This window comes from Schistocerca cancellata, chromosome 5, assembly GCF_023864275.1.
Source record: "Schistocerca cancellata isolate TAMUIC-IGC-003103 chromosome 5, iqSchCanc2.1, whole genome shotgun sequence".
In the NCBI taxonomy this organism is placed as follows: domain Eukaryota; kingdom Metazoa; phylum Arthropoda; class Insecta; order Orthoptera; family Acrididae; genus Schistocerca; species Schistocerca cancellata.
The window spans coordinates 19989836-20005550 of record NC_064630.1 but is presented as its reverse complement, the minus strand read 5'-3'; the positions used below and the strand labels follow the sequence as shown (position 1 = coordinate 20005550).

The following is a 15715-nucleotide window of genomic DNA, read 5'->3' as shown; positions in this document are numbered from 1 at the left end:
GGTAGAGTTTTGTCAGGACTGGCTCTCCCAAGGCCGTCATTAGTTCTACTGGAATGTTGTCTACTCCGGGGGCCTTGTTTCGACTCAGGTCTTTCAGTGCTCTGTCAAACTCTTCACGCAGTATCGTATCTCCCATTTCATCTTCATCTACATCCTCTTCCATTTCCATAATATTGTCCTCAAGTACATCGCCCTTGTATAGACCCTCTATATACTCCTTCCACCTTTCTGCTTTCCCTTCTTTGCTTAGAACTGGGTTTCCATCTGAGCTCTTGATATTCATACAAGTGGTTCTCTTATCTCCAAAGGTCTCTTTAATTTTCCTGTAGGCAGTATCTATCTTACCCCTAGTGAGATAAGCCTCTACATCCTTACATTTGTCCTCTAGCCATCCCTGCTTAGCCATTCTGCACTTCCTGCCGATCTCATTTTTGAGACGTTTGTATTCCTTTTTGCCTGCTTCATTTACTGCATTTTTATATTTTCTCCTTTCATCAATTAAATTCAATATTTCTTCTGTTACCCAAGGATTTCTACTAGCCCTCGTCTTTTTACCTACTTGATCCTCTGCTGCCTTCACTACTTCATCCCTCAAAGCTACCCATTCTTCTTCTACTGTATTTCTTTCCCCCATTCCTGTCAATTGTTCCCTTATGCTCTCCCTGAAACTCTGTACAACCTCTGGTTCTTTCAGTTTATCCAGGTACCATCTCCTTAAATTCCCACCTTTTTGCAGTTTCTTCAGTTTTAATCTAAAGGTCATAACCAATAGATTGTGGTCAGAGGCCACATCTGCCCCTGGAAATGTCTTACAATTTAAAACCTGGTTCCTAAATCTCTGCCTTACCATTATATAATCTGATACCTTTTAGTATCTCCAGGGTTCTGCCATGTATACAACCTTCTATCATGATTCTTAAACCAAGTGTTAGCTATGATTAAGTTGTGCTCTGTGCAAAATTCTACCAGGCGGCTTCCTCTTTCATTTCTTAGCCCCAATCCATATTCACCTATTATGTTTCCTTCTCTCCCTTTTCCTACACTCGAATTCCAGTCACCCATGACTATTAAATTTTCGTCTCCCTTCACTATCTGAATAATATCTTTTATTTCATCATACATTTCTTCAATTTCTTCGTCATCTGCAGAGCTAGTTGGCATATAAACTTGTACTACTGTAGTAGGTGTGGGCTTCGTATCTATCTTGGCCACAATAATGCGTTCACTGTGCTGTTTGTAGTAGCTTACCCGCATTCCTATTTTCCTATTCATTATTAAACCTACTCCTGCATTACCCCTATTTGACTTTGTGTTTATAACCCTGTAGTCACCTGACCAGAAGTCTTGTTCCTCCTGCCACCGAACTTCACTAATTCCCACTATATCTAACTTTAACCTATCCATTTCCCTTTTTAAATTTTCTAACCTATCTGCCCGATTAAGGGATCTGACATTCCACGCTCCGATCCGTAGAACGCCAGTTTTCTTTCTCCTGATAATGACATCCTCTTGAGTAGTCCCCGCCCGGAGATCCGAATGGGGGACTATTTTACCTCCGGAATATTTTACCCAAGAAGACGCCATCATCATTTAATCATACAGTAAAGCTGCATGCCCTCGGGAAAAATTACGGCCGTAGTTTCCCCTTGCTTTCAGCCGTTCGCAGTACCAGCACAGCAAGGCCGTTTTGGTTATTGTTACAAGGCCAGATCAGTCAATCATCCAGACTGTTGCCCCTGCAACTACTGAAAAGGCTGCTGCCCCTCTTCAGGAACCACACTTTTGTCTGGCCTCTCAACAGATACCCCTCCGTTGTGGTTGTACCTACAGTACGGCTATCTGGTTCGCTGAGGCATGCAAGCCTCCCCACCAACGGCAAGGTCCATGGTTCATGGGGGGGATGGTGCATTATCCTGGTGAAAGAGCACTTTTTTTGTGTGCCAACAAATGGTGCATTATCCTGGTGAAAGAGCACTTTTTTGCGTGCCAACTTCGTTCTTTTTTCAGCCAACGCAAATTTCAAACGATCTAGGCAATGAAACAAACAAAAGGGGCCCAGTTATGGTTCTGCCATTTTCCAAGTAATCTATGAGGATTATTCCCAGGGAATCCCAGGAAACGGTGCCCATCACCTTACCAGCTGACAAAATGGTCTGTGCCTTCTTTGGTGTACTTTCACCAGCCTTTGCCAAGTGTTTTGACTGCCGTTTCAAACTCTTGCAGAATGTGATGAAACATCACCAGGCACTACGTTGAAATTTTGTGCTTGATGCACTTCTGGTTGACTGTGAGCAATCACAGAACACTGCTCGCAAACAGTCTTTATAGCCAATTCTCTTTGCATGATATTGTGCACTCATTCAGTTGAGTTGCCTACAGTCTCAGCAATCTCATGAATTTTTATTTGGCAGTCTTGCATTATCATATCATGGATTTTGTCTATGGTTTCTTTGTGCTGACCTCAACTGGATGGCTGGAGCATGCATAGTCTTCGGTGATTGTCTGGTCACATTTAAACTCTTTAACTCAAATGTAAATGGTCTTCAACAATGGTGCAGAGTCCACATGAATTTCATCCAATTCTGTTTTGATTTGTGCGGCAGTCCAACCCTTCAAATAAAAATGTTTAATTACAGCATGAAACACTATTTTCTCCATTTTCAACCACAGTCGACACATTGACCAATTCAGATGTATGTTAACAATAAACTGTATGCTGTACAGTGTTGAGATTCTTTATATGATCCTAGCATTAATCATGCTTATCAGCCATAACCATAAAAGACATTCCATTTTTTCCACGGAAATTCACCAGTTTTATTAAACCAGTCTTGTTATATTGCACCATTTCTGAGTTAATTAGCACTGAAGACAGCCAATTAGGCCATTGTGCTTGCAAATTGAAGTGCCTGGCCGGGTACAATTAGTGTCAGTTGTTCTCATAGTGTAGATGACAGTGCACGAGACTGCTCGGTCTGGCGGTTTTAGGCAACTGAACAAGGAACACGTTTGGTAACACCATCTCTGGTGGGGCCACCGAATTTGCACACACAACAGCCTGATTGGTTAACTTCAATGCTAATGACTCTGAAATGGCACAACATAACGAATTTTTTTCTTAATGATTTTTTCTCAGCAGATCCTTACAAATTTTTCATACTGTTTCTGACCACACTGTATACACGGACTGATTCAGAGTTTCTATTACACAGTTTTAGGTGTTGTAGAGGGGACTCAAGACAGTAGACACTGGATCCAGCTTATTTTTCTTAATGTGACAATTACTGTGCATGGTCCCTGTGCCACTGTGCCAATGTTACAGACTTATCTCAGATAATTATTTTCACATATAACAGCCATATCTGGGATGAGGAAAACCCTCATGCCACAAGCCCCATGGATTTCAACATCATTTCAGTAATAATGCATAGGCTGCTACTATCTATGGTCATCCGATTGGCCCCTGTATTCTAGTACCCCGCCCAATACGTCTCAACCACTTGGACTTCCTGGAAGACGTACTGATGCAGCATTTGGAGGATGTGCCATCGCATATATGCTGGATGTTGCGATTCCAGTACGACGGTGTGCCAACCCATTTTTCATGTGATGTCCAGTCAGCACCAGACACTTGGGGACAGGTGGATAGATACATTGGCCAGCACAGTCGCCCAATATAAAACCTCTGGACTTTTCCCTGTGGGGTTACATGAAGACTATTGTTTAGGAGACTCCTGTAGAGTTTCAGGATGATCTCCTTGCCCATGTAATGGCTGCAGTGGAGGTCACTCAGGAACTCTCCAGGACTTTTGGGCCATGTGTATGTGAATACCGTTCGCAAGTATACTTTGTGCAACAAAACTTGTCGTCACCATTTCAAGCATATGTTGCAGTTCATGCAGATAGATACGTGTACTTTACACACACTCCCTCCTCCCTCTCTTTGTCCATCTCCTCCGCCTTCTCTCTCTGACCGTAGCTTCCTCCCTCTCCCTCTGCCCACATCTTCCTCTCCTCCCCCAACCCCATCTCTGCTCAGCCATGCCCATCTGCACATGTAGGCCCTCCAAGGCATGCCTTACTTACACACAACACACTTGTGCAGGGCAGCCAACATGCATGATGCTCAAAAACAGTTTGTTGTCCTTATCTTTCCTCCTGTGACAGCGAAAAGGTTCTAACCACACATTGCTGATTCTCTTTTAGCACGTAGTATGCATACCAAATTTGAAATCGATCGAGTTGTTTAGGTACATGCTGGACATACTCACATACATACGTACATGCTATTTTATATAACCAGGACATTTGTTTTACCTGGGAACAACTAAATATCTAAAAAAATAGACTTTGTATGAAAAAAATTATTCAAATGGAAAGTTAATATTTTCAAAGGGGACATATGGCTGTGCTAAAACAGGCCCAGTAACCCCTCCTTATTTGGGGATCAATCTTTTTATTTTAAAATGGGAACCCTCGTTTTTATTGCTGATTCAGATTGTATGCCAAGTAATACCAAGACTTTACCCGAGACCATTTTTTTTCCGTTCGTTGATAGATGGAGCTGAAATCAGAGTGAGAGTTACGGCAGTTGTGGGAACTCAACGAGATCAACCTTGAAGGGAAACAGAACTACGTTATGTTAAATGTACCTTATTTGCCAGACTTCTGATTGCCTAAATGTTGAAGTTTTACTGCACAATCAACTTTGCAAAATTACATTAAACTTTAACTATAATATCAACTGTTTGGAACAAAAAAGTTTACATTTTTATCAAAAATGTTAAGTAGAATCATATTTTGGTTCTTAACAATCAAACTTGAAAATTTGAATTTAGTCGATTATAGGCCAGGTAGCACGAATGGAAAAAAATAAATAAAAGATGCTTCAGTTAAACCCTAGTTACCGTTTGATGTAAAATCCAAATCTGCAATAAAAATGGGGGGGGGGCTTCTCATTTGGAAATAAAAAGGTGTGATGGGTTTGGGGGGTAGCTAATTTTAGGACAGACAGAAGACTCCCATGAAAATATTAGCTTTCCAATTGGAACATTTTTTTCATACAATTGGTATTTTTTTTGAGATATTTAGGTGTTCCAAATTAAAATAAACACTCTGTGTAGATACATCATATCAGAAAAAAGCTCTCCTCCCTACTTTTCACTAAAATTTATGAAAAATGTCTGTGGCAGTGCAATATAAATATCGTGAAAATACAGATCTTAACTTCATGCACCCAATTGTTGCACTTCACAACAATTTCACATGATATCAAATATGTTGGGCACAGTAACAAGACATAACTTTACACTATGAAATGTTTAATTACCTGGACACAACTTGGCACTATGAGGCCCATTTCTTGTTGGAGGACTAGCAGTCTGTGTTGTGCTGTGCCGAACAGTGGCAGCATTTCCTGCTGGCCGCAAGCGCAACTGTCGTCCAGTTGTCTTCTTATTTGTAACTGGTGTAGATGCTGGCAACTGCGACTGCTGTGGTGGCATTGCAGGAGGAGTAACAACAGGCTTCAAACGTTGAGAAGTGGGGACGGAAGGTCGAAGTTCTGCACTTCCAGCGTTAGTGGATGCTAACGGTTCATGTTTATGATGTGTTCTTGCAGTAACTGGAGTACTCCGAGAAGATGAAGCAGTGTCTGTATGAATGATTTCTGCAGTTCCACTAGTTTCCTCCTCACCATCAGCCACAGGAGGAGACGTCTCAAGTGTAAGGGCACGAGGTATGAGATCTGCCAGAGACTGAGCTGTGGGTGAGCCCACCTTTCCATCTGATGACAGCTGTGGCATGTGAAGAGGAAGGTATAAAGTGATTGTGCTGCACTCTGCTCATTCACACAACAAGAAGACTTTAATCATTTAAGCAAAATATTCATACAAAATTTTAATCACAACATTTATCTACAGTTCGTAATTTGAGAAGTTTGTGTAGGGTAGTGGGGGTGAAAATATCCACTTGCATGCACTTACACAAGCAACATCATTATAATGAACAGGAATTGCTTCTTGCTCAAGCATAATTCTTCTTCTTCTTCTTACTCATTTGCATTTTGTATACAGAAATGGAGTTAAGCAATATGGCTGCACGCATTTACTATAGCAATGCAACTAAATGGTGTTCTCGTCTGTCAATGACAGATTCATTAAAACTCCGTATGGCCCACATCACTGTACCATACAACATGCAGTTACCAGAAGTACCCTTGACATAAGTTGTTTTTCTATCTAATGGTACTGTGATTTCTGAATGATACCAACACGATCAGCATTTAAGCTGTCAATGATTTTCTGTGTTTTATGTTGGCTGTTACAATTCCAAGTTAACTGACATCTACTCCTGTCCAACATATGTTGTTGAAGATGACAGTTAACTCTGAAAAGTAGCTGCCTTATTCAAATGAAGATGCTCGTAGTAAATCACTGACACTATGGACCCTGAAAAGGCTATTCTCTCCAAGCTTATGTACATGGACTGCACAATAATCAATAGAAGAAGTAGCAAGAAGTTCTGCAATGGTGGTTATTTAATAATTAAATGTGCTACTATTCAGAAGCACTCAATGATATCAACACACTTCAATTACTCCAAAATGCAATTTTCTCATACTGTTTCTGTGACATTACAAGGACTGCATAAATTTCCATGGTATCATACAGAGACATGCATTAAATTGCACAACCCACTGACTGCTGATCAAAGACACAACAGGTAAGATAAAATCCACATAGAATTTGCATTAATGCTGCTAACTCACAATCCACATTTAGCTTAAGTATTTCACCTACCTGAGTCTGGTCTTGCAAATGTAAACCTAGACGAGAGTGTTTGGTACCAAGCTGAGACAACAGTGAAGGATGTATATTGTACAAGTGGGGATAAAGACTACCACCATCACCTAAAAAGAAATTAAAAACATTTTATTTGCAAAGGGAATGTATCAATTGGAACACATGTTACATCACTTTCGAGAAGTTTGGTTTTCTTAGTTTTTTATAGCCTAAGAAAGTAGCTGAGGTACATGCGGGAATTTTTCTTTACTTACACACGAAATGATTTGGAGTGAAAATTCCCTCAAATTGTAATGGTCTAGTGGATCAAACTCTGAGAAAGGTTTCTCATTCACATTTAGGTAGGCAACAAGATTCTAAAAAATCTATACCAAAACTACTTCTCAAAGAAGGATTCAAATGACTGCTAATTATGATACAGAGAAAACATCTAATATCAACAGAACCAACTACAACCTGATGTTATGTGCAGTATGCACATTGTACAAATACGTCATATAACTTCCAATTTTTGCTCCTTGCACCTCCACTCAATGCTTACTTTCTTTACCCGTCACCACCACCACCACCACCACCACCACCACCCCTTATCACAGCTGTAATTTCTCTCTCCAGCTGCACTGGTGGAACACCTCATTTACAACATTTCTACCCACATCGAAGTTACTCAATAATGGGTAGTTCCCTCCTTCCACCAATCTCAGCACATGTTGCTGTTGTGGTCTTCAGTCCTGAGACTGGTTTGATGCAGCTCTCCATGCTACTCTATCCTGTGCAAGATTATTCATCTCCCAGTACCTACTGCAACCTACATCCTTCAGAATCTGCTTAGTGTATTCATCTCTTGGTCTCCCCCTACGATTTTTACCCTCCACGTTGCCCTCCAATACTAAATTGGTGATCCCTTGATGCCTCAGAACATGTCCTACCAACCAATCCCTTCTTCTGGTCAAGTTGTGCCACAAACTTCTCTTCTCCCCAATCCTATTCAATACTTCCTCATTAGTTATGTGATCTACCCATCTAATCTTCGGCATTCCTCTGTAGCACCACATTTCGAAAGCTTCTATTCTCTTCTTGTCCAAACTATTTACTGTCCATGTTTCACTTCCATACATGGCTACACTCCATACAAATACTTTCAGAAATGACTTCCTGACACTTAAATTTATACTCGATGTTAACAAATTTCTCTTCTTCAGAAACGCTTTCCTTGCCATTGCCAGTCTACATTTTATATCCTCTCTACTTCGACCATCATCAGTTATTTTGCTCCCCAAATAGAAAAACTCCTTTACTACTTTAAGTGTCTCATTTCCTAATCTAATACCCTCAGCATCACCCGACTTGATTCGACTACATTCCATTATCCTCGTTTTACTTTTGTTGATGTTCATCTTATATCCTCCCTTCAAGATACCATCCATTCCGTTCAACTGCTCTTCCCAGTCCTTTGTTGTCTCTGACAGAATTACAATGTCATCGGCGAACCTCAAAGTTTTTATTTCTTCTCCATGGATTTTAATACCTACTCCGAATTTTTCTTTTGTTTCCTTTACTGCTTGCTCAATATACAGATTGAATAACATCGGGGAGAGGCTACAACCCTGTCTTACTCCCTTCCCAACCGCTGCTTCACTTTCATGTCCCTCGACTCTTATCACTGCCATCTGGTTTCTGTACAAATTGTAAATAGCCTTTCGCTCCCTGTATTTTACCCCTGCCACCTTTAGAATTTGAAAGAGAGTATTCCAGTCAACATTGTCAAAAGCTTTCTCTAAGTCTACAAATGCTAGAAACGTAGGTTTGCCTTTCCTTAATCTTTCTTCTAAGATAAGTTGTAAGGTCAGTATTGCCTCACGTGTTCCAGTATTTCTACGGAATCCAAACTGATCTTCCCCGAGGTCGGCTTCTACTAGTTTTTCCATTCGTCTGTAAAGAATTCGTGTTAGTATTTTGCACCTGTGGCTAATTAAACTGATTGTTCGGTAATTTTCACATCTGTCAACACCTGCTTTCTTTGGGATTGGAATTATTATATTCTTCTTGAAGTCTGAGGGTATTTCACCTGTTTCATACATCTTGCTCACCAGATGGTAGAGTTTTGTCAGGGCTGGCTCTCCCAAGGCCGTCAGTAGTTCCAATGGAATGTTGTCTACTCCGGGGGCTTTGTTTCGACTCAGGTCTTTCAGTGCTCTGTCAAACTCTTCACGCAGTATCGTATCTCCCATTTCATCTTCATCTACATCCTCTTCCATTTCCATAATATTGTCCTCAAGTACATCGCCCTTGTATAGACCCTCTATATACTCCTTCCACCTTTCTGCTTTCCCTTCTCTGCTTAGAACTGGGTTTCCATCTGAGCTCTTGATGTTCATACAAGTGGTTCTCTTATCTCCAAACGTCTCTTTAATTTTCATGTAGGCAGTATCTATCTTACCCCTAGTGAGATAAGCCTCTACATCCTTACATTTGTCCTCTAGCCATCCCTGCTTAGCCATTTTGCACTTCCTGTCGTTCTCATTTTTGAGACGTTTGTATTCCTTTCTTTGCCTGCTTCATTTACTGCATTTTTATATTTTCTCCTTTCATCAATTAAATTCAATATTTCTTCTGTTACCCAAGGATTTCTACTAGCCCTCGTCTTTTTACCTACTTGATCCTCTGCTGCCTTCACTACTTCATCCCTCAAAGCTACCCATTCTTCTTCTACTGTATTTCTTTCCCCCATTCCTGTCAATTGTTCGCTTATGCTCTCCCTGAAACTGTGTACAACCTCTGGTTCTTTCAGTTTATCCAGGTCCCATCTCCTTAAATTCCCACCTTTTTGCAGTTTCTTCAGTTTTAATCTACAGGTCATAACCAATAGATTGTGGTCAGAGTCCACATCTGCCCCTGGAAATGTCTTACAATTTAAAACCTGGTTCCTAAATCTCTGTCTTACCATTATATAATCTGATACCTTTTAGTATCTCCAGGGTTCTTCCATGTATACAACCTTCTATCATGATTCTTAAACCAAGTGTTAGCTATGATTAAGTTGTGCTCTGTGCAAAATTCTACCAGGCGGCTTCCTCTTTCATTTCTTAGCCCCAATCCATATTCACCTACTACGTTTCCGTCTCTCCCTTTTCCTGCACTCGAATTCCAGTCACCCATGACTATTAAATTTTCGTCTCCCTTCACTATCTGAATAATATCTTTTATTTCATCATACATTTCTTCAATTTCTTCGTCATCTGCAGAGCTAGTTGGAATATAAACTTGCACTGCTGTAGTAGGTGTGGGCTTCGTATCTATTTTGGCCACAATAATGCGTTCACTATGTTGTTTGTAGTAGCTTACCCGCATTCCTATTTTCCTATTCATTATTAAACCTACTCCTGCATTACCCCTATTTGACTTTGTGTTTATAACCCTGTAGTCACCTGACCAGAAGTCTTGTTCCTCCTGCCACCGAACTTCACTAATTCCCACTATATCTAACTTTAACCTATCCATTTCCCTTTTTAAATTTTCTAACCTACCTGCCCGATTAAGGGATCTGACATTCCACGCTCCGATCTGTAGAACGCCAGTTTTCTTTACTGAATATTTATATTATTGAATATTCCCACACCCTCCCCAACCCCAACACATGAACGAAAGATGCAAAAAGACCACCACCTGGCTCCAGAAACTGTTAGCTTGGGAAATACACATAAAATTGCTGAGAAATTATGTCTTTGTCAGAATCTCAACAGTGTTCTGATGATGGCTTAATAACACCTGCACAACGAAGTCATGGATGGGAACCCTCTTGTAGCGAAAGGTATACAGGACAACATATCCTGCATCAATAATGCAAGCAGCCTTCTTTCTTTTCTCTTTATTTATTTCATAATCCAACAGTAAATGAAAAACACACATCTGGAAATGACAGCTCACTTCATTTTTCAGGTACAGAACAGTGTTAAAGAACATGCGAGATTTTGACTGCTGATTGTTGGTCTCTTCAGATGGTAATTAGAAGAGAGCAACAAAAGAATGAAATATGTTACAATCATAAGAGAGCACTCAATACATTCTTCATCCCACTAATATCTGAGGTGCACAAATGACAACTTGTTCATTGTTTTAATCTCAATAAATACCAAGATATTTTTACATCTGACCGTAATGCACTGAAGTATGCAGAATATAAAAGTCCATGGGTTTCAACAGACCTCAACACTTAAGACTTTAATTATTAAGCAAAAATTCCACATAAATGGAAGTTAAGCAACAATCATTTTTTTAACCACACATTTTTAATATTAAAAAAAGAAAAAGAATACTGTAGCTTCAGGAGAAAAATGCATTCACATCCAAATCAGACAGAGTGAAGATTTGCCTTATTTCCACACGTCAGATCTGTTTCACAATGGAAACGTATTTTGCAGACTAAGTGAAAATACAAACACTTCTGTTTATATGACAAGAAGTTCATAAATCCTTACAAATTTTTGTATTCCTCAATGTAAAATTTTTTACTTAAATCATCTAACAGGTTGAGGGATACCATTACCTTACTTGAGGTTTACCGTTCTTGCTTTAAAGTGAAACAGTTGCTGCTGATTCTTAATACATGATTTGTTAATTTTAGAGTAGAGTAGTTCAAACCCATGTCATTATTTCGTTAAATAATATCAAGTGAATGCCAAGGTAGTACCTTCAACAAGTTTGTTTCAATCCCCAACACTGTCCAACTGAAAAATAGCACTGATATCAATGGAGCATGATATAAGCAAAAAAGTGGCATGACTTTAGAATAATGGCCAGATTTCACAAATAAATGTTTAATGTTGCAGAGAGGAAAAAACTTTCTTAATCTGAGACTGTTTTGAATAAATTTATTTTTAACTGGCTTTAATAACAAAAACTATAGTAAAATCAAACAATGAAAATGCCAGGGTGGAATAATGATGATGGCATTCTGGCTCGAGTCATGTGCATGAGGTGTGCTGGTTTTTATGGGTGAATCGTGTGTGTTCCTCTTTTGCTGATGAAGACTGTGGCCAAAAGCTTTGTGTAAATGTCTTAATTATGCCTTTCTGCAACTTAATGTGTCATATTTATGGTAAGTAGCAATCTGTCTTTTCCTACATAAGGACAGTTTGCTACTCCCCATACAGTGCAGATGTTGAATCGCAGACAAGCACAACAAAAAAGACTGCTAAACAAGTAAGCTTTCGGCCAAAAGGCCTCCTAACGCAAACACAACTCTCTCTCTCTCTCTCTCTCTCTCTCTCTCTCTCTCACACACACACACACACACACACAACCACTGTGTCTGGCTGCCTAGGCCAGACTGAGCAACTGTGCATGATGGGAGAAGCAATCTGAATGGCAGGGGTAAAGATGTGGCTGGGGTGGAGGATGGGGGGGGGGGGGGATAGCAGCGTAGGGTAAGGGGACAGTAAAGTGCTGCTTATGGGAACAATATGGGGATGAGTTGGAGAGAGGGTAGGGTCGCTAAGTGCAGGCAGGACATTAGACTGAGGGCACAAGTGGCAGAGAAAAGGGGGGGGGGGGGGGTGGAAAAAAAGAGGAGCAAGAAGACTGAGGGTGTGTTGGTGGAACAGGAGGCTGTTCAGTGCTGGAGAGGGAACTGGGAAGGGGATAGGTGGATGAAGGACATTGTCTAATGAAGGTTGAGACCAGGAGGGTTACAGGAACAGAGGAGATATTGCAGGGATATAGTGCAGGTAGGTTTCACATATGCGGAATTCAGAAAAGCTGGTGTACGTTGTTGTTAGTTCCAATAGGCAGAAGCTGTGCTTTGTTGGTGCTGTATCTGTACATTTTAGCAATGTTGATAGAGACAAACTCATACTGCAGTGTTCTTCTTTGGCATGCCAGTGTACAAGTGTGCATAGAATCAGCTAAGTGCAACATTCGTGCAATATGCACATTTATTTATATATAAAAGCTGACTTAGGAAGTTTCCTTTGTGTGAGGCCACTTTTACAAGACAGTGTGCTGATTTAAAGTTATAAATTTGCATATTTTACTGTTCACATCATTTCTGCATAATCTTTAATTGATTGTATCAGTACCTGTTTGTACTGTGATATATTGTGAATTTTCAAACATACACAAGTGCCACAATTAACTCATTCTATTATCATCAATTGCAGGCTTAAACTTAATTGTGCTCCTTTACAAATTTTGAGAACAGGAGGCCTATCCTTGTTCAAAACAATCATTCTCTAATTTCACTGTACAATTACATGAGAAATAGGTTATTTTGAGAATTTTCGGACACTATCATTGACCGCTGCATAATCTACGAGCAGTTTATAGCAAATCGGTGTTTGTGATTTAGTACTGCAGCAGATTTCTAACATATTGTGCTGCATCTAGTTTCCCTTGAAGAGGAGCAGCCCTATATATTATCTTCATTTATTGTAAATTAACTCCATTTTCAAGTTTGCTAACAACTATAATTAACCTCAACATGTTTTAGGAAACTAGTAGTTTTCACCACAGGAACCTGCGTTGCCTTATTAGAAATCTCATTTTGAGTATTTGCTTCAATTCTAAAAGGGAATTAGCAACTTTTCAGCTCAATAGATTAAAAGATAATCAGCAGCCTTAATTTAAAGGTATATGTTCAATGCCTTGTAAGACAATGCACCAGCCAAAATGAAGATAGAGAAGTAACTATGGGTGTGCCCCAGAGAATTCTGTTGGGAGCCTTGCTCTTCATGTTGCTGACCTTGTAGGCAATATTAAGAGTAAAACCAGACTGCAGACGATGCAGTTACCTATAGTGAAGTACTATCTGAAAGACTTTTTCATAAATATTCTGTTAGATCTTGACAAGATTTCAAAGTGGTGCAGAGATTGGCAACTTGCTCTAAATGTTCAGGACTGTAAAATTGCGCACTTCACAAACAAAAAATGTAGTACCATATGAATGTAATATCACTGAGTCACCGTTGGAATCAGCCAACTCACCTGGGTGTAACACTCTGTAGGCATATGAAATGATACGATCACATAGGTTCAGTCGTGTAAAGCAGTTGGTTGACTTTGGTTTATTGGTAGAATATTTGGGAAGTGCAATCAATCTACAAAGGAGATTACTTACACATCGCTTGTGTGACCAGTTCTACAATATTACTCAAGTGTGTGGGACCTCTACCAGATAGGACTAACATAGGATACTGAACGTATACAGAGAAGTGCAGGACAAATGGTCACAGGTTTGTTTAATCCGTGGGAGTGTGTAACAGAGATACTGAAGGAACTGAACTGGAAGACTCTTGAAGACAGACGTAAACTATCCCAAGGAAGTCTGTTAACGAAGTTTCAAGACCTTGCTTTAAATGACTACTGTAGTAATATACTACAATCTCCTATGTTTCACTCACACAGGGATCGTGAGAATAAAATTATAATAATTACTGCACACACAGAGAATTCAAACAACAATTCTTCCTTAACTCTATACACAAATGGAACAGGAAGAAAGCCTAATAACTGATATAATGGGACGTACTCCCTGTTATGCAGTTCACGGTGGTTTGCGGGGTACAGATGTGGATGTAGGAAGGATTCAGATTGACACAGGCTACGAAGCAGTCATCAAAATTAAGAATGCTGTGTTGGGCTGGTTGCTTAGTAACTAGGTGGCACAGCTGTTTCTCGGCCATAGTTTGTCAGTGGCCATTCATGAGGATAGACAGCTTGTTGGTTGTCATGTCCATGCAGAATATAGCACAGCGGTTACGGCTTAGGTTGTAGACCATATGGCTTGTTTCACAGGTAGCCCTGCCCTTGGTAGGATAGGTGATGCTTGACCGGTCTGGGGAGGAAAGTTGTCTCACTGAGTCCTCCCAAACTTGCACAGAAAAAGATATCCCATGCCTTATCTCTCCAGTTACCCACCACCTCCAGAGGTCCATTGTTCGGCCACAGATGAGCATTCCCCTCACAACTCAGTACCACCCAAGACTATTGCAACTGAATCACATGTTCCGCCAGGCTTTGACTACCTTTCATCATGCCCTGAAATAAGGAATGTCCTACCCACTATCCTTCCCACCATTCCCACAGTGGTATCCTGCCGCCAACCGAATGTACAGAAGACCCTTGTCCATCCCCACACAACCCCTGCTCCCAACCCCTTGCCTCAGGTCTCATATCCCTGAATTAGACCTAGACGCAAGATCTCTGCCCATATATCATCCCACCACCATCTACTCCAGTCCAGTCATAAGCATCACCTATCCCATCCCAGGCAGGGCTTCCTGTCAAACCAGACATGTGATCTACAAGCTAAGCTGCAACCACTGTGCTGCATTCAACATGGGAATGACAACCAACAAGCTGTCTGTCCACATGAATGGCCAGTGACAAACTGTGGTCAAGAAACAGCTGGACCAACCAAATACTGAGCACACAGACCAACAACCAATCGTTCTTCATTTTAATGACTGCTTCACAGTCTGTGCCATCTGGATCCTTCCTACCAACACCAGCTTTTCTGAAATGCAGCATGGAAACTCTCCATACAATACATAGTGAAATACGGCAAAATGTTATCCCGGCTGAGACACAAGTTGAAAATATGCTCACTATTTTTTATTTACTTAAATTTGCCATATTTCGTGACAGTACCTTTTCCATTAAACGTTTACACGGCGATATAGTCTTGGCTTCAGTTGTCTAAGTATGATTCCACAATGCATCTTTGTTGGTTGCAGAATTGACGTGGTTCAACGTGTTTCTCTCATTTTGGTGTTTCAAATACAGTTTCTTCAAATGTAGTTTCTTCTTTTTAGTTAATACAAAAATAATAGTAACATACTTCAAAATTATATATGACGGCGACCTTCACATTGTTCTTCCGTCAACACCATGGTCAACACACACCAAGAGTTAGC

At 40.3% G+C, this 15715-nt stretch overlaps 1 protein-coding gene across 3 annotated transcripts in view; it reads right to left on the bottom strand.

Moving 5' to 3' along the window:
- The window catches only part of LOC126187359 (uncharacterized), a 262249-nt gene that overhangs the window by 148320 nt on the left and 98214 nt on the right, over positions 1-15715 (bottom strand). For all 3 annotated transcript variants that reach the window (XM_049928392.1, XM_049928394.1, XM_049928395.1), the window contains exons 11-12: positions 6801-6910; positions 5330-5795 (exon numbers count right to left, since the gene is read on the bottom strand). In XM_049928392.1, the coding sequence (XP_049784349.1) occupies positions 5330-5795; positions 6801-6910 (576 nt within the window). The remainder of the gene's footprint in view (positions 1-5329; positions 5796-6800; positions 6911-15715) is intronic.